General features: G+C 41.4%; 1 protein-coding gene across 1 annotated transcript in view; it reads left to right on the forward strand.

The window, feature by feature from the left end:
• cadps2 (Ca++-dependent secretion activator 2) overlaps positions 1-24,579 on the forward strand; it is a 109,201-nt gene that overhangs the window by 75,632 nt on the left and 8,990 nt on the right. Inside the window, exons 18-24 of the mRNA XM_080841952.1 lie at positions 3,519-3,674; positions 4,542-4,689; positions 9,433-9,447; positions 11,534-11,608; positions 12,247-12,330; positions 12,451-12,483; positions 19,560-19,667. Coding sequence (XP_080698078.1) covers positions 3,519-3,674; positions 4,542-4,689; positions 9,433-9,447; positions 11,534-11,608; positions 12,247-12,330; positions 12,451-12,483; positions 19,560-19,667 — 619 coding nt within the window. The remainder of the gene's footprint in view (positions 1-3,518; positions 3,675-4,541; positions 4,690-9,432; positions 9,448-11,533; positions 11,609-12,246; positions 12,331-12,450; positions 12,484-19,559; positions 19,668-24,579) is intronic.

The raw sequence follows: 24,579 nt of genomic DNA on the forward strand, positions 1-24,579 counted from the left end.
TCTCACCACCGTCCTGGATGGGACCGCTGTGTGAAAGCACGTGTGTATGGGGGAGATGTACACGGACCGCGGGGAGGGCTTGCATGGAGGGTGGGTTATGTCGTGAAGCAGTGCAGGTGTCAGAGCCAGATCACTCTCCTCCACAGGGCGTGGAGCTGATGAACCGAGCGCACGCGTCTGGCACACTAGCGCATGTCTCCTGTCCTTAGCCTCTCATCGGCGTGGCCCTCTAGCCACCAACACAACATGAATTACCATCAAAACATTAGAGTCATACAAGGTCCTCAAAATCCTGAAGGTTTTACTTGAGAACAGCAGGCAGTCCTTCAATTCAATTCAGTTTATTTGTACACAAATGTAAATTCATATATAATTTTACATAAATCTATTGACAATATCTTTAAGTCTGTTTTACTTTCATTTCTACATAAGTTGAATCAGGTTGTTTACAGCTCTGCCCTTGACCAATTATTATTCCTCAGTAATGTCAGGCTCAGGTCTTAGAAGAAGTTAAGTGTAGTTATTGAAGATTTTAACATTTCAATTACATCAGATTATATATACAGTGCCACTTGAAAGTATGTGAACCCCTTGAGCACTTAAGAGTTTTCTGTTGTTTTACCATGAATTTTCATTTTTTTCATCACCAATTTTCCATAGATGAAAAGCCAGGTTTATGTTTATCATTTGCATGTACTTGTTTCGAGGGAATTGTTTGAGTAGCCAAAAAACTACATGAAACATGGAATTAGTGTATTTTCAAAAGTAAGTGAACCCCCAGCTTTATTGGTAAAGTCAAGCAGGTAACAGATTTGGTGTAACATATTTCGGTGCTTAATTAGTCAATTAAGCAAACCAATCAACTGAGACATCCTTAGGAAAAGGGTTGGGCAACACAGATTAAAAGAGAGAGAAAACCAACCAAACTACTGTAGTGCCAAGGTGTACCCACGCAGATCAACAATGCCGAGAGGAAACGAGATATCCGAGAACATCAGGAAGAAGGTACTGACAGCCCATCAGTCTTGGGAAAGCTATAAGACCATCTCCAAAAGATTCCAGCTCCATACATCCATCCAAGACAAAGAATTTAGAAATGGAGGGCATTCAACATGACCGCATCTCTCCCTAGAAGTGGACGCCCATCAAGACCATCACCAAGAAGCACCAGAAGAAGAATAAATCAGGTAAAAGTCAAACCACACGTCACCTCTAAAGAGCTTCGGACCTCTTTGGCAGCATCTGGGGTAAATGTACATGGGTCTACAATCAGACGAAAATTGAATAGACATGACATTCATGATCGGGTTACTAGAAGGAAGCCTCTGCTCTCAAGAAAGAAAAAAACTGCCCGTTTCAACTTTGCCAGAGAGCACTTGGATAAACCAAAGGCCTTCTGGAAGTCCCTTCTTTGGACAGATGAGTCCGAGATAGAATTATTTGGTCACAATCAAAACCAACAATTTTCGTCTGATTGTAGACCGAGTCTGTTACCTGCTTGACTTTACCAATAAAGCTGGGGGTTCACTTACTTTTGAAAATACACTAATTCCATGTTTCATGTAGTTTTTTAGCTACTCAAACAATTCCGTTGAAACAAGTACATGCAAATGATAAACATAAACCTGACATTTCATCTATGGAAAATTGGTGATGAAAAAAAAATGAAATTCATGGTAAAACAACAGAAGACTCTTAAGTGCTCAAGGGGTTCACATACTTTCAAGTGGCACTGTACATTAGAGGTAAACTTTGTTTTGAATAATATGTATTTAAAAACCTGATCAGACACTGACAGTATATTTTAATTAATTGATTGATTTACATGGTGGTCTTTTTTGGGCTGTATTTGATTTACATTAAAATGAGAAAATCCTTGTAAAATACATTAAAATGAGAAAATCCTTGTAAATATTCTCAGAGATTAAACACATATAGGCCATATATTTTAAATCCATTCAGGTTTAACCTTAAAGCATGTGTTTAGCACCAAGGTTTCAGACAGAATTGTAAAAAAATATTCAAATGTGAAAAACGAACTCATTCATAATTGAGTGACATACCAACACCTATTATTTTAAAATGACTTCAAGTCGTACAACAAACGTGTCTCATCAATTGATCTGTCCACCCATCAATCTCTCACCATTATGGAGAGACATTTTGTGCCCATCGTTGTGGAGGAGGGAGACCGTATCTGCTATTGATGTTTAATGTCTGTTTTGTGCTGTGTGGATTATGTGATAGTCTTGCATGCTGCGGAGTTTTCCGTGAGCCGTAGCTACACTACATGAAACATAATCACTATACTGTGTGTTCCTGTGTATTTAATGGAAGGAAGTTCTTTTGCTTAAAGATTTAATGGTATGACATTTGGATTTGTCATGTTTAGCTCTTAATTCGTGCTAACTTGATAATAATTTAAATGTGTTTAAGCATCTCACTTATTCTAACCTTTTTTTTTTAATATAAATACATTTTCCTTGTTTACCACTGGGAGTCAAGTTTTATTTTGTATTATGCGAAACCCCAGAAAGTGTTTTATGGTGTGAAATGTAATCAAGCAGCATAACTTCATCCATACATTAATGCCATAATTTAATCCTTAATATTGCTATTGATATGGAAAAGCCTACATTTGATGTAAACATCATCATAATGTGTGAAATCTACATATATTAACTGCTAGATCGATTGTACTTGTGAAACATGAACTGTTGAAACAGTTGCTGCGGGAGCGTTCCTAGGGGTGTTTCTCTCAGGAGAGACAGAGTGTTGAAGAGCGGCTTTCTCAGGGCTCCATGTTCTCCCAGCGGATCCCCCGCGGCTGTCGACAAATCGGCCAATTGTAAGCGTAATCTCCCCCGCACAGACGAGCATGGGGAGCTCTGCTGGAGCCCTGCGGGAAACACGGACATGAGTGCCGCTAATTAGGCAAGAGGGTAGCCGCAGCACAGAGTTTTAATTGTGTTTCATAGTTTGGAAAACGATTTATGTCCAGCGCCAGTCATTTACCGGCGAGATGTGTGCTTTTTCTTTTTTCCATGGTGATGGGTGCTGCACACTTGGATGATTGCGTCTGCCATTTGATGTTGTGGTGGCCACCTTAATTGCAGTAGTCATCTGTCATATAAATAGTCGGCAGCCTATTTTTGTAATAGTCGAATTTTCAGTTTGTTAGTTTAGTTTAGTGAAAGCTGTTATTAATTAATGAGACAAAAACTCCTCAGTATGTTCTGTTATGTTCTGTGATATGATATGTATAATACAGACTGCCCTTCATAAAATAATCTCCACTGTGCGTCCTGTTCGTCCAGTCGGGATTTATTTTTGGATAATGGACGCTGGACAATACATTATCCCTTACATAGCCTACATTTACATGTGGATGGGTGTGTGTATGTGTATGTGTGTTTGTGTGTGTGTGTGTGTGTGTGTGTGTGTGTGTGTGTTTGTGTGTGTGTGTGTGTGTGTGTGTGTTTGAACATTAAACATCTTGATCTGTTTACTGTATGCAGTAAAGGGTCCTCGACTTCTGAAGATCTGTTCTGGAAGCTGGACGCACTGCAGATATTTGTGATGGACCTGCACTGGCCTGAGCCTGAGTTTGCCAAACACCTGGAGCAGCGCCTGAAGCTCATGGCCAGCGACATGATGGAGGCCTGTGTCAAAAGGTCAGGGATCCTGGGCAACATCCAGCTGATGTTGAGAGAGATGGGGCTCACACAGGCATGGGTCCGCTCCAGATGAGAGCTTGATTTATCAGAAAGGACGCCTGGCCCAATGCCCTCTGAGCCACCCTCTCTACCTCGCCAACACATGCTTATTACATTTCCATTGCTATTCATCACACTGTTGTTGCCATGATTAAGCCACTACCTGTCTGTCACTGTCTGTGGGATGAAACACACTGTGTTAACTTTTGGAAGTACCTATGGATAAGATGTTTAGTCATTATTTTCAGTCTCAGTACAACATGTCAGAATATTGATACTGAGCCGAAGAAGGGCATCCTATTTGGCCCTCCATAATACATTATTATGCGTTTAGTCTGAATCTGAGTATTTCTGTTTTATTAGTTTTCATAGGTCTTGATGATTTTTTATGTGGAGATGGTTATTTTAACACTACCACAGCATGAGGCTACTCCCCTAGGAACTTGCATCAATGTGTCAATGACACTGCGTCACTGATCGCTGTGTTGTTAAAGTCTCAACTCTCCATGGCTACAACCGTCTGTCACAGCATGCAATGTGTATCCAATACCCCAATCATTCAACAATGCTCGCCATCCAACCTACAGGCCAGAGCAACGGTCTTGTGGTAGATTAGTGGCAAATGCAGTTCTCGTTGCTGAATAGTTTGTATTTTGGGGAAAAAGGTTTTCAAATAATATTAACAAATAATGTAGCAGCAGCAAACAGTCAGAGTTCTAATACACAAATTCATTTCTGGGAAATACTCAGCTGTTCTAACCCTAGTGTTTGAAGAGTGCTCTTAAGAAGACAGCAATCTGAAGGACTCATTCTTCTCTGTCCCAGAACGAAGGCAGCCTTTCACTCCAAGATGCAGAAAGTAAGCAAGTCAACAGAATTCCGGGTGTCTCTCTCTCTCTGTACAATGTTCAACGTTCTAATGGACGCCAAGAGGCAATGCTCCAAGCTCTGTGTTCTGGACCAAGGCCAGGAGGTAAGGTTCAAGCCATTTTAACAAAAGAGCTATATTTACCTTCACCTGTGCTCAATGCCCCAGTACTCTTGTCAAGGGAAGCTCATGTGTCAAATGTTTAGTCATTATTTTCAGTCTCAGTACAACATGAGGCTACCTCATGAACTGCCTCAATGTACTCAGCCACATAACAACATCAATACAGCAACTGGAATTTATTTTGTACGAGTTTGATGATACAGTATTTTGTTTCATGTAGACTTGTGTCATCTTAAAGGTTAATAAGTAGTTTTTTGTCAAAAACACATTAGCTTCTGTTCATGGCAGTGATATTATTTTAAACAGAATTGTAATTGTAGGCCAGAAATGTCAAAAGTATGCATGCATCAAAGATGAGTAGTGACTAAGGGCCTGATTTACTAACAGGATTGCGCCCATTTCAGGCTTAAAATAGCGGTTGTAAACATAAAACGGTATTTAGAAAGGAGGCGCATTTGAGTAGAGGCGCATTTTTAGGCTTTGTGGGTGTGAAGCGCAACGAGATGGGAGGGTATAAGAAACCTGGGCGTGAAGCGCAAATATATGGGAGGAGAGAAGTTAAGTGCGCCTAATGATGTATTGCGTGGTATTTACTAAAACTGCCTGGCGAGCGCACGTCTCTAATTTGCGGGCTAATTCTCCGCCTCATAAAAGCACGTCTTAACCAGGAAGCGCATTTCCATTGAGTCTGAAAACATTGATATGGCAGCAGTTATAAGAGCAAGGCGAAGAAAGAAGACAGAGACAGCGCACAGAAAGAATTTTTTCAACTCGTATAACACTTTTTCAGTTAAGCAAACCACAAATCATTAGACGGTACAGGTTATCCAGCCACGCAATACTTCAATTACTGGACCAGATCAGAGACGACACCGAACCCTCCACCCGGCGATCACATCCATTCCATTCACATCACATCCATTCCATCAGTTGTTAAACTCCTGCATCTGCAGTTGGTATATCTCAGTCTTCACTCAGCCAAATATTCACCCAGGTACTCGACGCATTGCTACGGCGCACTGGTCAATATACATTTCCCCACTACGATAGCTGAAATTAAACTTTCCGAACGTAATTGGAGCCATTGATTGCACCCACATGCAAACAGTCCCACCTTCAATCCACAAACACATTAACCGAAACAGAAAGCACACATATTCAATGAATGTCCAGGTCATATGTGATGCCAACATGACCATTACTAACGTGGTAGCCAAATACCCTGGATCTGTCCATAACAGTTTTATCTTCCGGAATAGTGTCATCTATCAATAATTGAGCAACGGTGATTTTGGAGAGGCCTGGCTACTTGGTAAATGTATTTGTTTCATTGGGGATATATTGTAGTGAACCCATGTCCCTTGTAGAACTTATTAATCTCGCCATGTACACATCCATATTGTTATAATAGACAGTTTATGCATTAATGCCACCTATAGCATATTCTTTATAATCGTGTTCTTCTAAACATCTCGCTGTAGGTGATGGCGGGCAGAACAACAATATAACTGCGTGCCCATTGAATCAGGTTCAGTGATTGAGCGAACGTGAACCAATATATCTATCTCCTCTTCGCTGAACCTTTTTTTCTTCCTCGAATCTCCATGGTGGCAGTAAATTGCAGGCGATTTCTCCCGTCTTTTAATGGTGCGCTAAATAATGATTGCCCAGCGCGGATCTGGTTTGATAAATACCACGGAAAATGCAGAAAAACACTGTGCGTTAATGTGCGCCTGGCAAAGGCGCAGATTAAGCTGCGGTCGCAATGTTAGTAAATCAGGCCCTAAAGGGCGGAGTAAGCGCAGAGTGCCCAGCGTGGATCTGGTTTGATAAATACCACGGAAAATGCGCAAAAAAACTGTGCGTTACTGTGCGACCCCAGATTAAGCTGCGGTCGCAATGTTAGTAAATCAGGCCCTAAATGTGTTCTCCTAACCTTTGAAATCTTGGAGTTTGGAAGTCTTACTTTGAATGTAAGGTCTCATAGGTCCTATTGTCCATAAGTCCTGTTGAAAAACAAAACTTGTATTCCCCCACCACGTACGCATCCTATTTCGGGAAAGGAGGGAAAGTACTAAGCAAAACTTTCCATAGAAAAAAGAGCTGACCTCTTCTGCTCCCATAAGTCGGACCGCAGCGAGTGCCAGAATGGCTGCTGAGACATTTGACATTTTGGCAAAGATCTAAACCACGTATACATTTTTCACTTCACTTCCTAGGTTCACTTTTCACTTCACTACCTAGGTTCACTTCACTTAACTTAACTACCAAGGTACACTTCACTACCTATGGTTCACTTTTCTCTTCACTACCTAGGTTTACTTCACTACCTAGGTTCACTTTTCTCTTCACTACCTAGGTTCACTTCACTACCTAGGTACACTTCACTACCTAGGTTCACTTTTCTCTTCACTACCTAGGTTCACTTTACCACCTAGGTACACTTCACTACCTAGGTTCACTTTTCACTTCACTACCTAGGTTCACTTCACTACCTAGGTACACTTCACTACCTAGGTTCACTTTTCACTTCACTACCTAGGTTCACTTTTCACTTCACTACCTAGGTACACTTCACTACCTAGGTACACTGCACTACCTAGGTTCACTTTTCACTTCACTACCTAGGTACACTTTTCTCTTCACTACCTTGGTTCACTTTTCACTTCACTACCTAGGTTCACTTCACTACCTAGGTACACTGCACTACCTAGGTACACTTTTCTCTTCACTACCTAGGTTCACTGCACATGTGTTCTAGATGTATTTAGATTATTTCATTTAATGTGTATGACATGTTACACATGCTTCAGCATTTTGCATTCTAGACCAAATTAAGTTCTAAGGAATGGGTGGGTTAATGGGATGGGCTTTATTGATCCAAAAAAGCACAATGAACCTTAACGAAAATATTACTTTTGGCAAAAGGCCAAACGCAATCGCATGAAACTTGAGTAAGTAGGTTATTACAGTACATACACTGAAAAATATTTGTCTTCAACCTTTTTTATAACATTCTGTTTTAAATTGCTATAACATACTGATATGGCTTTTTACATGGGATTTTACATGTGTGCTGCTCTCTGATAGGAATGCAACCTCGTGGGTAGAAAAAAAACAGGTTGGATTCATATAATCGTCAGATCAAAACTCAGGCTGCGATATCAGAGTTTTTGATCCGTGCCAACAAGCACTGTAGTAAACAGACAGAAAATGACATACAAACGGCATTCTGTTTCTGGATAAAGACAACAAATGAACACCATTACCAAATGATAAATAAAGAAATGCCTCAAACTAATCTGGTGTGTATACCTATGTTATTTCCTTCAGCTATGTTGGATTGTGTAAATGACATGGGGCTGCCCATAATTTAACCTTTGGGTGGCTGGGGCTATAGATATATAGCTAGCTCGCTGGCAAGCTATAGTGGAGCTGGATTTGAATGTTATCAGCAGAATGCAATTTCAGGTTATTGGAGGTGAATTTGGTTGGTAACAGACATATTTTCAACATCAGTCAGTTAGATACACATAATACCTTTCACAAATTAGCGGCCGTGCTATGCCCATTGAGTGCATTTGATCACACCAAATGCTTGCGTCTTTAGTTTCTGCCATCCATTTTCACTCTCAAACTAGGGGCCTATGGGTGTCATACTTTTTATCGTTGAATGTGTACTTCCATATAGCCTAATATATATATTTTTTTTTTTGAAAAGGACATTTCATTTTTTTCTCCTGCATTCCTCCTTTTCCTCCCACATACTGTATAGTAGATGTCCTACTGACAAAACTTTTGCAATTCACCTGTAATGCTTTTGAGTATTTTTAGTTTTCTTGGTTTGTATTTTGCACCAGTTTTGTTCGCTAGAGATTAGTCAGCCAAGATGAACGTCAATAACAAACAATGAACAAATAAAGATTGTGTTGATACTAACACATTAAGATGAAGATTGTGTTGAGAAACAAATAAGTATCCATGGATAGATTTAGACGTATTCATGCAAAATATCTGTTTGTCTCTCATGACTTTTGACATTTGATGCCAGAAGTTGAATCTGGTTACTACATTAGATTTAGCAGCTACATGCAATGATGAAGCTAATCACCCTGAACTCGTATTCAATGATGAACCAAGCCTCTTATTCTGGCAGACAACCAAATGTGAGACAGCTTTGTTGAAATACCCCCATGTAAAAAACTGCCATTCTTGGTGTTTTTTATTTAGGTGGATAGCATGACCAAAGCGCATTATTCCTACACATTCTGTGCCTCATATTTGTTTCCATCTCCACTCCCTTTGGAGAGGTGCCTGCTTGATATTGGCTTCTAAATTGTAAAGACAAACATTATCCTATTACCCAAGGAAATGCTTGTCATGTGATCACAGGCACACAATCAAATTTGTTAGCTTTTTTAAAATAATAATCCTAATATACTGTATTGCTCATATTTATGAACACAAACAGGATCAATGACCATTCTAACCTTGTTCAGTCTTCTGTCTTATAGTAAGCATGACAACACAGCTTTGACATTTCTTAAATGGTGTTACTGTCATCCTCGTCATGTCACATCTAAAGATATAAATCACAAATGTTTTATCATAAAGTTCACACTTCACATTTACTCCAACATTTTGACCATAAGTTTGTGTTTGGCATTCATTGCTCTTTCTCTTTCACATCACCATGTGTCCTGCACATCATCCTCTGAATCCAAGACTGACCAGCAGTGGGTAAGTGTGTTTCCTATGATTGCTAATTTCATAATCATCCCCAACTCCTCTAGCCATTACTTTAATGTGCATCATGTCACAAAACTAAACGTTGCTGCATTCAGTTTTCTCTCCCCCAAAACGCCTGTCTGTGGTGTAAAGTTAGGTGACTGTGTGATTGGAACTGGGTCAAAGCTGGACTGAGTCGGCTGTACCACATCAGAAAACAGATTCCAGATCTTTTCGGTCCCTTTTTTTCTTTCTTCTGGATACAATACAGCTCCTCACTTTTCTGCGGTGGGCAGGTCCTGAATAGGAGGGGGCCATTTTAGTTCCTCACGTTGTCTTTTCACACACTCAAAGACAGAGGTGCAAACTTTCGGTGAACAGAAATGAAATGTTGCTTCCACAGACATGCCAAGCCTGTGCCTGTTTTGGGTGGTTCAGTGGCATGCTTTGTCCACAACTGTTTAGAAATGTGCTTTGGCCACAAATATGCTTCTCCTCAATTTCTTCAGTGAGGAATATAGACATGGTGTTGCTGTTTTATTAGTATTATACATTGGTGTATATTTGTACCTGTAAATGTAAGGATTCTTTTTCACAGTTGTACTAGTTGTTGTCATTATTCTTTATTAGTGTGTTTGTGCTCATGTGTTTACTTATGTATGGTATAAGTATGGATGCATTATAAAAATGCAAAGTTAAGGTTTTGATCATCCATTTTACTTAGAGTGGCTTATGGTTTATGGCTACTAGATAGATGTTTTCAAAAATAATTATTGTACTTTTAGTTTCATACCAAGACTGCAAAAACCTCAATGTCCTACAAAAAACATCTTCATTATTCATTCTACTGAGTCTCACAAAAAAATGTTAATGAAGTGAAATGTCCAAGTAAATATATAAATAAACGTCCTTAAGATTCACTTCAAATTCCATTTAGTGAAGGAAGAAGCTGGCGTTTTGCGCAATGAAAAAAGGTGAAAAGAAAATTAGGGCTGCTGACGGTGACCCCTCAGCACCCTCAATTTGTCAACGATCTATGGGCTTTGTTGATTGAAATTTTTAATTTGGGTGTTCTTTACATGCTTCCTGAAAGGCCATTGTCAGCAGAGATGAACTTCTGCCTGCCGTGTGAGCACTGGAGCCAGCCTTTCAATGGACTCCCTCTGGCCCTCCCTCTTTTTGACTGTGCTTTCATTGATACACACACTCACACTCACACATCTTGTGTTACCCACACAGACACACACACACACACACACAATCACCACACTAACACACGCACACACCCCACACACACACACACACACACACACACACACACACACACACACACACACACACACACACACACACACACACACACAATCACCACACTAACACACACACACACATGCGCGCGCACACACACACACACGCAATCACCAACCTAACACACACACACACACACAAGCGCGCACACACACACACACGCAATCACCGACCTAACAGACACACACACACACACCCATAATCACCACACTAGCACGCACGCACACACACACACACACACACAATCACCACACTAACACACACACACACATGCGCGTGCACACAAACACACACACTCACTCACACACACACACACACACACACACATCCATAGACATATGAATAAGACTTATCAGACATGAAATGGTGGATTAATTGAATCTAGTGTTACCCTTTGGTCATCGCAGCTGGATGGATCCTTTAGAAAAACACAAGGCTGCCCTGATTGTGGGAAGTACAAAAAGTATCCTTCAAATTCCTCCGCCTTAGAAGGGAGCAGGAATTCCATTCATCGCCATAATGGGCCTATTAGCTGCTTAACTCAGCCATGCTACATGGGAAGACTTTCGCGCCTGAATATGTATGTGTGTGTGTGTGTGTGTGTGTGTGTGTGTGTGTGTGTGTGTGTATGCCAGTGTGTCTCACAAGTGTGGGTTTAAATCTGTGGGTGTGTACGTTTAAAGTAAATTTGCAACAAATTGCACTTGTGGCAGCTTTGTTTTTCTAAACCTCTAAAAAAAATGAACGTTTAACCCATTCAGTCCCTTCTGCTCCACCCCCACCCCCACAGCAACAGTACCACTCCAAGATCGACGTGCTCATCGATGAAGCCATCAAAGAAATGATTTCTACACTGGTATCAAAGGTATGATTTCTAAACTGGTGTCGTAAGTATGATTTCACACCCATTCCCAGGACATCACCCACATCACACACACCCCATGGAAGTGCTTATGTCATGTCTGCAAGGCTTTTGAGTTGTCTTTTGCCCAATCATCTGGTTTGCTGTGCACCTTACCAGTGGCATATTGATGAAATCACCTTCTCACGTGTTTGTGTCTGTCCCTTTGATGAGATCTCCTTCCTTCTCACATGTTTGTGTCTCTCTATTTGATGAGATCTCCTTCCTTCTCACGTGTTTGTGTCTCTCTCTTTGATGAGATCTCCTTCCTTCTCACGTGTTTGTGTCTCTCTATTTGATGAGATCTCCTTCCTTCTCACGTGTTTGTGTCTCTCTATTTGATGAGATCTCCTTCCTTCTCACGTGTTTGTGTCTCTCTATTTGATGAGATCTCCTTCCTTCTCACATGTTTGTGTCTGTCTCTTTGATGAGATCTCCTTCCTTCTCACGTGTTTGTGTCTGTCTCTTTGATGAGATCTCCTTCCTTCTCACATGTTTGTGTCTCTCTATTTGATGAGATCTCCTTCCTTCTCACGTGTTTGTGTCTGTCCCTTTGATGAGATCTCCTTCCTTCTCACATGTTTGTGTCTGTCCCTTTGCAGTATGTTGCCGTGCTGGATGTGGTTCTCTCCAAGCTGTCCAGATATGACGAGGGAACGCTCTTCTCCTCTCTGCTGTCGTTCACTGTGAGTCTTCCCACTCAAGCATGAAAAGCTCGCCTCCATCTATTCAGGGCATTCTCTGCTCTTTCATTGAATTTGGAAACATTGACACCAACCTCTGCATCCATCTCTGTTTTTTGTAAGGTCAAAGCAGCAGCCAAATATGTGGATGTGCCTGTAAGTGTGCCCTTTCATTTTCTATATCTGCATTATACAGTCGTAGCCTGTTCATTCAATATTGTTCATAAACACAAAAACAGGAATAACATTGTATTGCCTCATGTAAGTGTAACATGTTGACAGGTGAAATATGAGTGTTTAGTGCCGATGCATATGAGACCTCAGGTGAAGCATCTTCACTGGGCAAATTATGAACCCAATTGACAGGAAAGTAGAGCAGTTCTACAAGGTACTAGCAGTGGGTTATTACAACAAACAGCTAGTAACAAGAAAGTTACAACAAGTGCTAGTACCAAAGAGCCTGAAGGCATCCAGCACTGTGCACTTTACTTCACAAAAGTTAACATTTTAAAATGTCACTATTGAGTCAGTTTGTATGCTACTAAGAGCAGTGTTCTAAAGGAAAGGTCTAGACAAAGTGGCATTCCAAGAAAATGTGCAGATTGTCAAGTCATTTGAAATGTGTGGCACTCAAGCCAGTTCATCAGAGAGAGAGACATACTCTTCATCCCTCACTTGCACAGAGGAGAAATGAGGAGGAGACTAAATGAAGCTCCACTCATCCTGTGCTAAATGGCCATGTGAATGTATGGGAGTGAAATCTGACACCAGTCTGTCCCAGAATGCCCTGCTGTTACCCAGGAGCTCCTGAGGCATAAGCCCACTCCGCTGCTCTCTGCTTTCCCAGAGGTGAGCTCAGCTCCACCTCCTAGTGCTGAATGGAGAAGTTACCTCCACCTTTTGCTTTTGTGTGCGGCCAGCAGCAGAGCCAGGGGGCTGGGCTTCAGGGAGGGGCGAGCTGCTCCGAGCACTGGGCCTGTGGCATTTAACACTGGAGCTCTTGTCACGAGAGGTTAAGCCGACACACTCTTTTGTTACGGCTGCCATTCAAGGCACTCAGAATTTTTGGGGGGGTTTTTTGGCGAGGTTTTCTTCCTGTTTGTGATCTCTTTTTCTCGCACACACAGACACACATTGGCATGCAAAACATGCAACACTCATGCCAACACAGAACACAGAAATACATGTGGACACACACTGAGAAACATTCACCCACACAGTCACACTCCTCAAAACACTTGGCAGTTTTAACACACTTTATTTTCATACACATGTGAAAGAAGTGAGTTATAAGAAGCAAATATTGTACCTTTGATGGCACGCACACATACACAGATACTCTCTCTTACACACACACACACACACACACACACACACACACACACACACACACACACACACGCACGCACGCACACACACACACCTGCACCTGGGCTAGGTGTGTGAAGGCGTGAGCAGGATGCTGGTGCGCCTGCAGTGTGTAATTACAGCGCATTTGTCTCTCCCTGTCCCCTTTCTCTCTTGTTCCTGGTGCTCAGACCTGATCCCCTTTACTCTGCTTAACTAGTCATTATCGTAGCCCTAACCACCCCTTAACACTCTTCATTCAATCACAGTCTGGATTCATATACTCTCTCTCACACACACACACACCAACACACACAAGTATACACACACACACACACACACCAACACAGCCCTGCTTTGTCGCAATCTGTACATCTGACTGTGTGTGTGAGGGTGTGTGGTTGTGGTTGTGTGTGTGTGTGTGTGGGGGGGGGGGGGGGGTGCAGAGTGGAGAGGATGTCGTGCAAGTGCAGAACTACCGTGTGAAGCTGCACACACCTGTGTCACATCATTTCCACCCTATCAGGGTCACAGGGAGGGGTAGAGAGAGAGGGGGAGAGAGAGAGAGCGAGGGAGAGAGAGAAGCTAATAGGCCCTTCTGGCAGTGAGTGTTTGCCGAAGGGCTCTCACTCACACCTCTGGTTCCGCACACACACTGATACACGAGTCGACACACCCACACACACACACACACACACACACACACACACACACACACACACACACACACACACTCATACATACATTCATCCGCTGTCACTCCGCAAGGGAAAGGACAGGCCTCTGCTGATTCTTCAAGTGAGTTAAAGCCCAGCTTTCTTCCCAACACCTGTCAATCATCAAATAAATAGCTGAAGGGCCCAACCTCGAGGCTGTGTGTGTGTGTGTGTGTGTGTGTGTGTGTGTGTGGTTGTGTGGTTGTGTGGTTGTGTGGTTGTGTTGTTGTGTGTGTGTGTGTGTGTGTGTGTGTGTGTGTGTGTGTGTGTGTGTGTGTGTGTGTTAGTATTCCTCCATGCATGTGTATGTTGTACAGTATGTGTAGGAGTCAAAGGGTCAAACCCAGTTTAACCTTGATGATGGAAGGGTAAGACATGGAGTCCACATAAATCACCTTCTTGCTGACTGACAGACAGACATAGTCCTCACCACCTTCCTCCCATCACTGGCACATAGACAGGAGAAGACAACATAAGGATATGGGCTTAGACAAAAAAATGTGTGTGGAGGTCTTAATGGAAGATTGGGATAATGCAAGGTCACAGAGCAGCTGAAATCATTATCACATTTCTCACAGACCTTTGGTATACTTAGACAGAAGCATTCTTAAATGCTACTTAAAGTCTATGTTACACATATTCTTTGACAAGGGATCATATTTTCTAAGTTTGTTTAATTTTAATAGGAAACAGTTGTAATTCTTTTAATTCTCTCAGTGATTTAGCACCTGTGTTTATTTTTAGAGTAATGGAAATTCAACATGGCCCACCCCCCTCATCATACCTTTTCATTTGTATTTTTTTTATTTTCTATTTTTAGCATTTTATTCTCTAACATTAATGTTTAACATGTTCAGTGTGCTGCCGCGGTGTTTATCATGACCTTTTCCATGTAGTCTTATTCAGAGCACTTTGAGCTTCATTGTATTGTATTTCATACAGGGATCGTGTGCATGGTCACAGCATGGCTTTGTTGTTGGCTTGCCTGCCTCCTTGCAGTTCTATTTCTTTTTTTTCAGCAGAGATGATTCTTTGCTATGTCTTTGCTAAAAAGACATGCCATTTGACTGTGTCCTTTGCCTTTCTCCTGTCTCTATCTGTGTCGCTTCACTCCAGCGCACACACATCATGCAACACCTATCTTATTGATTCAGAGATTCTGTATATTTGTTACAATTAGAGACGTGTTTGTTCTGTCTCCAGAGCGGTCTTGCGTGTCCAATAGTTAAATGTTGTCCAGGCAGAGTGCTGCAGTAGCCCATCCGTCACCTGTCCCAGCACAAAGGCATCACTACAGCTCACCTGTCACAATTATTGCCATAAAGTGTTAATCTGCACTAAACGTGAAGAGTTTCTCACACACTGGGAGAGGAGCCTCCTTTCCACTGGCTCCCTCCCTCTTCCCTCCCTCCATCATGGCTCCTGAGGAGGAGTGAAGCAAGGCGAAGGCCTGGGAGCCTCGGGGCATTCCTACGGGGGGAGAAGGGTGTGAAAATTGTCAGAGCAATTACAGCAACAGCAACATGGGCCTCATCTCTATCCCTCCCTCCCAGCTGCCATGCTGAGAGCTCTGCAGCCCCTCACAGCAGCTCCAGGGATCTCCATGACAGCACGGAGACGACATCATGCACTTAAAGTTTAAACTGGGATCACGCAAATCATCATCTCATATTGGTATAGAGTTTTCCTAATGAAATGTAAAATGGAAAGCTGGTGTGAATAGTGACAAATGCTTTGTTTGAAAGTTGCTTGATACATAAGGTCGCTTAAAAGCATAGCTCTGAAGTAACCTCTTTTCTATTAGAAAACAGTGCTAATCCTAACAGGCTCTGTGTTAATGTGTGACAAGTGAGAATTTGATCCCCAAACATGATGTTTTAAATACAAGGATTAAAAACAGGATGCCATTAAACACATGTGTCAAACTCAAGGCCCTGATCAGGCCCGACAAGCCATTTAATCTGGCCCGCCAGCTCCTCAGAATGTTGCAAAAAGTTCCATTGATTTGAATATGCAACCGTGAAATTGCCTAATTTTCCCTCAGGATTAATAAAGTATCCATCTATTTCCTATCTATTTATCTATCACAGCTTGTCTGCCGCGGCCGCTGGTATGACGAACGCACCACAAATACTGCAAATCCCACAATGCACTGTCCCCGCGTTGGTAGCATACTTCAATTGGTTGCTTAGCGGCTGACCACATTTAAAGTGCTGATAAAGGTTAGCACTTGAGTAGTAGCAACACTTTTTATAGAGGTTGAATCACTTGAGTAGTAACAACACATTTAAGAGAAGTTGAATTAAAGGTAAACTCTCAGTGAACATCAAAAGGGTTGTTACATTTATATGTATTAATTTGGCAAAGTGACTCACAGTCTAGGAAAAGCTACTGAGACTTTATAATTTCTACAGTAGAGTACAGAGTATTTATGACACACGCCACATCTTTGGAGGATATTTTTGAGGTTTCTATTCATGATTGCCAAGGCAACTAACTTTTTGTTTTTAAACATTATTAAATGAGGCTAGAATGTCACTCTATAAGTTATTAAACGCCTCTTCAGAATGTTGCAGAAAGTTCCATGTTGTATACTGTACAATAAATTCCTCTTCCAATTTTAAATCAGACATAAAAGCTTGAAATATAAAAAAATTGATTGTTTGTTCAACAAAGATCATAATTGTAGGGTGCTGCCTTTGAGATGTCTCTTTTATTTCAGTTGTCAGTATAAAGAACCAAATCTTTGTGTATGTCTGCTTAAGTTGCATTCTTTTTGCTAAAGGAGAATAATGCTGTGACCATAGGCCATATTGACCTATCTGTTTTCTCAGTGCGGAAGGAAAGGTTTAGTGTGGTAGTAAGGAGGTTGCTCTCTTATTTGAAGGGAAAGAGTTTGATGCCCTGTGCCATAATGAGTAACAGGAGTGGGTCTTGATGCCCTGTGCCATTGGGAGTAACAGGAGTGGGTCTTGATGCCCTGTGCCAGTGTGAGTAACAGGAGTGGGTCTTGATGCCGTGTGCCATTGGGAGTAACAGGAGTGGGTCTTGATGCCCTGTGCCAGTGTGAGTAACAGGAGGGGGTCTTGATGCCCTGTGCCAGTGTGAGTAACAGGAGTGGGTCTTGATGCCCTGTGCCAGTGTGAGTAACAGGAGTGGGTCTTGATGCCCTGTGCCATTGTGAGTAACAGGAGTGGGTCTCGATGCCCTGTGCCAGTGTGAGTAACAGGAGTGGGTCTTGATGCCGTGTGCCATTGTGAGTAAGGGCAGGAGTGGGTCTTGATGCCCTGTGCCATTGTGAGTAACAGGAGTGGGTCTTGATGCCCTGTGCCATTGGGAGTAAGGACAGGAGTGGTCCTTGATCTTGAGATTTGGGGCCTAATTCAACCAAACATTGACGAAGGAAGGTGCCCACTCAGTTAAATACTCATAAAGGCATCTTTGTTGGTTGAGAGTTTTGGCCGCTGTTGCAAGTCCCCAATCATTAACAAAATGAATTTGACATCTTCTTCTGTGTATGGGCCATTCTACCGAATTGGTGCAAAGTCAGGTCGGAAATATTTAGAATTTTTGTATGTTTTATTCCCAAAACTTTGTCCGTATGTCTATTGTACCATATCTAAAGTACACATATCTAGTAAAAGAACAGTCAATTTTTATATTGTATTTTCAGAATGTGTTGGAATGTTTTTCCTCTTCCAAAAATTGTCACTACCGAAAAATCGAATTTACTATAGTAAAAAAGTAATATTATTGACCTGTTCAGATTGTGTTTCCTTCCCTTCTCTGAAGAGTATTTTTACAAATATTTCTTGAAGGTTTTCACAATGAGATCCATAAAAATGAAATTTTTACCAAATGTTCAAGTTCAATTTATACAATTCATCAAAATCTAAGTGCAATATTTCTTTGTAAAATGCAAAATACTGATCATATTGATTCCGGAGTTGTTGATTGATGAAATTCAACAAACATTAATCCAATCAGTATCATAACATTTTAGTTGATTACTCAATATACTTAATTTTTTGACAAAACATCGAGTATTTCGGTAGTGCTGCACTGTTTCGGTAGTGACTGCACTGTTGGATGGATGTTCATTTCTCTTCCAAAATCTTCCAAAAGGTGCTCTGGGCCGCCCTTTAGTCCACACAACACATATATTTAAAAATTATGGGATTGAACTACTTACCATTTCATTTTGACAATTCTAGATAACTTTAAGCATAAATAAAGAATTCTAGCAAGCACACGGCTTGCAAACAAATCTTTGAAGAGGTGAACACACATACAAACATAAGATTTTGCATGAAACCCCAAAAGGTTTACTTCATTGAAGAAAACATGGGTTTCGGTAGTGACAATTCTTAAGGTTACATGTCGATTTCCAGACTTTGGAACACATTTATATAAAAACTATGGGATTTAGCTACTTACCATTCAACCATGAGGGACAGGGATGCAGTGTCACTGCATGGTCAAAAATGCAGGGTCGTGGCTAAAACTCTTTCGGTAGTGACATGAAAACTGGGGACATGATTTTTTGAGTATAGTTTATTTATTTAAAAATTAAACCCACAATAAATCTAAATATTCCAAGTTCTGTTTAAACCCAATCATAAAGATCTTTAAAATTAGATAATTGAAAAAAAAAATATTGAAAAGTGTTATTTACAGGCATTGAAATTTAGATGTCAGGGTTGGGGACAGCTACTTCCCAATAGAAAGTACCCTATAAATGATGATTTTGTATATATTTAGCTTATCACTATCTCATTTAATGCATTGGGTTTATATAGACCATAACATTTTCTTAGTAAATATCTATGCCTAAATACCTAATTGTTTTGTAAATAGTTTTTATTGTTGAGGGACTGCATACTACACGAATTCGTATAACTAAAATAATAATTTTCCTTTTTTTATTTATTTTTTTTATTCCATGCACACATTCTGGTTAGAAGGTGGTAACTGACTGGGTGTAAATAGGGTGAAATGATATTGTGAGGGAGTAGGGTGAAATGATATTGTATGCTGTCAGACGGGGTTAAGGTTAAATGTCTGAAAAAAAGTAAATGTGGAGAAGCCTTTGTACAAAACACTGTTTTTGTCCTTTCAGTTCATCTGAAGTCATTTCTTTTATACTCTCCATTCTCTCCTTACATACAGAAGCCTGGCATGGATCTAGCAGACACATACATCACGTTTGTGCGGCAGAACCAGGATATTCTGAGGGACCATGTGAATGATGAAGTGTACACAGAGAAAATCTTTGATGTAAGTGTCTCAACACACCCACGAACCAGTGCATAGTTACAAATGTGTATCATCACACACAAACAATAGAGTGCACTTACAAAAGTATGTATGCATGTATATCTGAACTAAAGGTACAGTCCTTTCGCCTGTTATTGCACCTCATGAACAAGATTGACCAGAAATGGAGGAGAGAAATAATTTGAGCTGCTTCGCACTAAATGTGCTTTGTGAAAATGTCTTCTCTAAGACACTAAATAGGAGGATTGTCAAGAGAAAATACTATATGTGTAGAAGCATCTGATTCAAGATTCAAGACTCAAAAAGCTTTATTGTCTAGTATGTTGCCATACTAGAAAATTGTCTTTTGACTGAAGGCTTGGAGGTGTGTGTGTGTGTGTGTGTGTGTGTGTGTGTGTGTGTGTGTGTGTGTGTGTGTGTGTGTGTGTGTTATTTGTGTGAGTTCTTTGAGGAATGAGTGTTCTGTGTGTGTATAGCTATGGGGATGAATGATTTTTTGTAGATAGCTTTCCTGGCCAAAGGCATTCTGAATCTTCTGCCAGAAGGAAGTAGATCAAAACAAGGATGGAGTGGGTGGGAGGGATCTAAGAGGATGGAGTTGGTCTTCCTTCCCACTGCCTGGATATACAGATCCTCCAGCGCTTTCTGGTGTATTCCTATTAGCTTGCTTGCTTGCTTGCTTAGTTAATCTATTAAGTCTGCTTTTGCTTGCGTTTGTGAGGAAGCCGTACCAGGATGTAATGTTGCAAGTGATGATGGATTCCACCAGAGATTGGTAGGCAGTTGACAAAATGTCTTTACTGACATTGAAGGTGTCTAGTTTCCTCAGGAGATACATACGTTGTTGTCCCTTCTTGTAAACCCCATCTGCATGCTGGCTAAAGGACAGACGTTGGTCGATCTTTGTGCCAAGGTATTTGAACTTCACCACCTGTTCAACTACTTGTCCTTCCAGGGTCAAAGGTGAGGAAAGTGGATGTGGGGTGTTAGATGCCCTCCTCCTATGGCAACACAGTTCTTTGGTTTTGCTGATGTTCAACTGCAGTGAGCTTTCTTTGAACCACAGGGCCATTTCAGTGATGTATTGGGTGTACTTGGACAGGGGGCTTTGATCTGTCAGTTTGGCCACCAAGGCCAGATTATCTGCATATTTAAATAGCTTGAATCCACTGATGTTGCATGTGATCTCATTGGTGTATATTGAGAACAAGATGGGAGACAAGACACAACCCTGTGGGACTCCAGTGTTAAGGATGATGTTGGACGATGTTACACCCTGGACCTTTACATGCTGGGGTCTGTCCTTTAAAAACTCCTTGATCCAAAGTGTCAGTGCTGGGTTGACCTGAAGCTGCTGAAGGCGATGCAGGAGTGTGTTGATGTTAACTGTATTAAATGCTGACGAGAAGTCCATGAATAAGATCCTGACCAAGGAGTTCTGGGAGTCCAGGTGCTTTGTGATGGTATCCAGTAGGGATGCAACGGTTTTCGGTATTTTATCGAACCGTTCGGTTCGCCCTGTTCGGTTCGGTTGACCCAGGTGAACCGCGATATTACGGTATGGGTGACATTAAACTTTTAATTTAATATGTGGCTATAATGAATGCACGCATGACTGCTTGGGACCCAGCAGGGGATGAGTTCTGCGCTCCACAACCATGCAACAACCAATCAGAATTGTACTGACTTTCCCAAGAGCCAATCAGCGCTCTGAATGCAGACGCTGGAGATTCATGTGAGGAGAAACGAAACTTTCCCTGTTGCAGCACGATCATGGCGAGTCAACCAGAAACGGAGAAAAGAAAATTTGAAGAGGCACCGTCCTCTTACAAATCAGCTGTATGGGAACATTTTGGGTTCAGTGTGGAGTATGATGACAAAGGGAAAAAGATCGTCAGCAAGCAAAGCACGGTGTGCAGGCATTGCTTTCCTACGATCGCCTACTCCACAGGTACATCCAACATGTTGAGCCACTTGCCCCGTCATCACCCGGCTGTAACTCTTAAGTGGCAGCACGGTTTGTCGCCGAAAACACAACCATCCATTGCTGCAGCATTTCAGCAACAATATGCTTATAATTCCGAAAAACACAAGGCAATAACCAACTCAATGGACGTCTTCATAGGGAAAGACATGCAGCCCTATTCAGTAGTTTTAGGCACGGGATTCCGTCACATGATAAAGACCATTGACATTGATCCTCGTTTTAATATCCCCTCCCGCACGCATTTCAGCAGCAAAATAATTCCAGAACTGTACGAAGTGACTAGGAGAGAGAAGGTTTGTTCTGTTGTTCTTTAAGGGTGTATTTATAACAGTTAAGTATTTTCTAGGGTTTAAGTGTGTGAATGACAATGTTTGTTGTTTGAGTTTATTGAATAATGTCAATGTTTACATTTCACATTACTTTACAGTATACTGCACTTTACTATATTTAATATTGCCTGTTTTTGACAGAAGGCCAGAATAGTGTTCCTTGTTTAAAATACATTTTGTGATTTTACTTAATATGTGCCCTTTTTACATTTAATTGCATCTTGCATTGTCTCTGCAAGTGTGAGTAGAAGCACCTTGTTGACTTGAAATAGAAAAGACAAATATAACCTAATGCGTGTTAGCAGCAGGATAATATTGATATATCGAAACCGAACCGTAACCGTGGCCCAAAAACCGTGATACAAACCGAACCGTGGCCACACTGTACCGTTGCATCCCTAGTATCCAGTAGATGTAATGTAGCGTCCTCCACACCTCGTTTTGGCTTGTAGGCAAACTGCAGTGGATCCAGATTCTCACCGATGGTGGTGGTGAGCTCTCCTGCAACAACTCTCTCCATGCATTTGCACAGGATAGAGGTGAGTGCCACTGGTCTGAAGTCGTTCAGAGCTTTAGCCCGGGGCTTTTTGGGAACAGGGATGATGGTGGTCTCCTTCCACGCCCTGGGAACAAAACTGGCATCTAGGAAGAGCTGAAACATTTTCGTCATTACACTGCCCAGCTGACTTGCACACTCCTTCAGTATTCTGCCCTTCAGCCCATCTGGTCCAGGAGCTTTGGAGGAATGGAGATGGGAAAAGATGGATATAACCCGCTTCTCTTCTATGCAGATAGATTCTGGGGGGTATAGGAGAGTGACCATTTCCTCCATAGAGTCAGTGTTGTTGAATCTGGCATAGAAGGTGTTGAGTTCTTCAGCAAAGGCAGCAGGGTCTGGGCATTGTACTGCAGCAGTGTTCTTATTCCTGCCCATCATGGTGTTTAGGCTCCTCCATGCATGCCTTATATCTCCACTGATGAACTTCTCCTCCATTTTTTGTTTTTGTAGTTGAGCTTGGCCAGCTTGGTCTTCTGCTTTAGCTCCTTTTTCAGCTCTTTAACTCTCTGCTGGTAACCCTGGATGAATGCAAACTTTTTTAAATTGAGACAGTTCTTAAGGTCTTTGGTTATCCATGGATTATTGTTTGCAAAGATCTTAATTTGTTTGGTGGCAATAACACTATCAGCACAGAATGTGACGTAAGAGCATATGGTATCGTACAACAGGTTAAGGTCACCATTGCATTCCCTGAAGAATTCTTCCCAATCTGTAAGCTCAAACCATCCTTTCAGTCTTTGAATGGAGTCTACCTCCCATGCCATGATGGTTTGGGCCTGTACTTTTTGGGTCTTCAATTTTTGTCTGTACTTAGGCAGTAGTAGTATTACATTATGATCTGAGGACCCAAGGCCAGGGCAGGGCTTGGATACATATGCACCCGGGATGTATCCAAAACATAAATCTAGCGTTCTATTCAGCCGTGTTGGCGTTGTTACATACTGTTCTAACCAGTGACGTGCGGTGAGGTTCCTAGCTGATGAGGCACAGAAACCGGAAGTGATTACGTCATTCCGATCTCTAGTTGTTTAAAAAAAAATGTAAATGTATACATCATACATGTAAAAATGCATATTGTTTAAAATTTGTCATCTGACCAGGACTGAAAAAACGTTATGTTTCATTGTCTAATACTATTACTTTTAAACGATCGTTTTTTTTTTTATTATAAGAAGTTATGCGGCTCAATACTCAACTGACTTGTTAACCTAACTTTTACAAGCTTACAGCTAAATGTACAACCGGTGTGCTAATTGAACTTTTACACCCTGTCAAATAAGATATTAATAGTATCAAGCGAGCGTATGTAGCCCTCCCACCAATGATGTGGCTCATTTCATTTTGTCTAGGGACAATATAACTACGGTTTTGGGATGCTAATTTAAATGACTCGGACAGAGTTTTGAATTCGCAGTTTAGACAAAAACAATTGCATATTTATTAACACAACATATTCACAAGCAAACAGTTAAACACCGCAGACATAGCACACAATACCAAAATGTTCTACTGACCAGTATAATTTTAAGTTGGTGCACTTTTGTTGGAGCTCGTAACCATCAATTAGAGGTGAAACAAATGTAATCCACTCACGACAATCCGTATAGTTCAGTGGAAATCCGTTGTCTTCTCCCACGATTTCCCTCCTCTTCTTGAGCGAATGCAGTCAGTAGTTTAGCTCAGGAATAGCACCTATTCTGCTCACAACTTCAAGGCATTTTTCCTGCGCCAGCAGCCTTTAGCGAGGTCCGTGTTTCGCATTTATATGTAGTCCCGTTGGGAAACATGAAACACTCCAATACCTTCTGTCCTGTCGTTTGAAGCAAACCTTTTAGCTCCAGCATTGGTCTCCCATTATCAATCATTTCTTGTTTGGACTGAATGTCCAGTTTTGAGAACTGCTTCAGGTTAGCAATGCAATCTTCCATTTTCGCTGTCAAGCTCAAGTAGAAAGTGAAGAAGAAGTCCAACGTCAGATTATATACCCAACAAGTGCCCTCTCGCTCGCCTCCCTTCTTGAAGCAGTGGTAGTGCGTG

The sequence above is a fragment of the Sprattus sprattus genome, assembly GCF_963457725.1.
Source record: "Sprattus sprattus genome assembly, chromosome: 7".
NCBI lineage: Eukaryota > Metazoa > Chordata > Actinopteri > Clupeiformes > Clupeidae > Sprattus > Sprattus sprattus.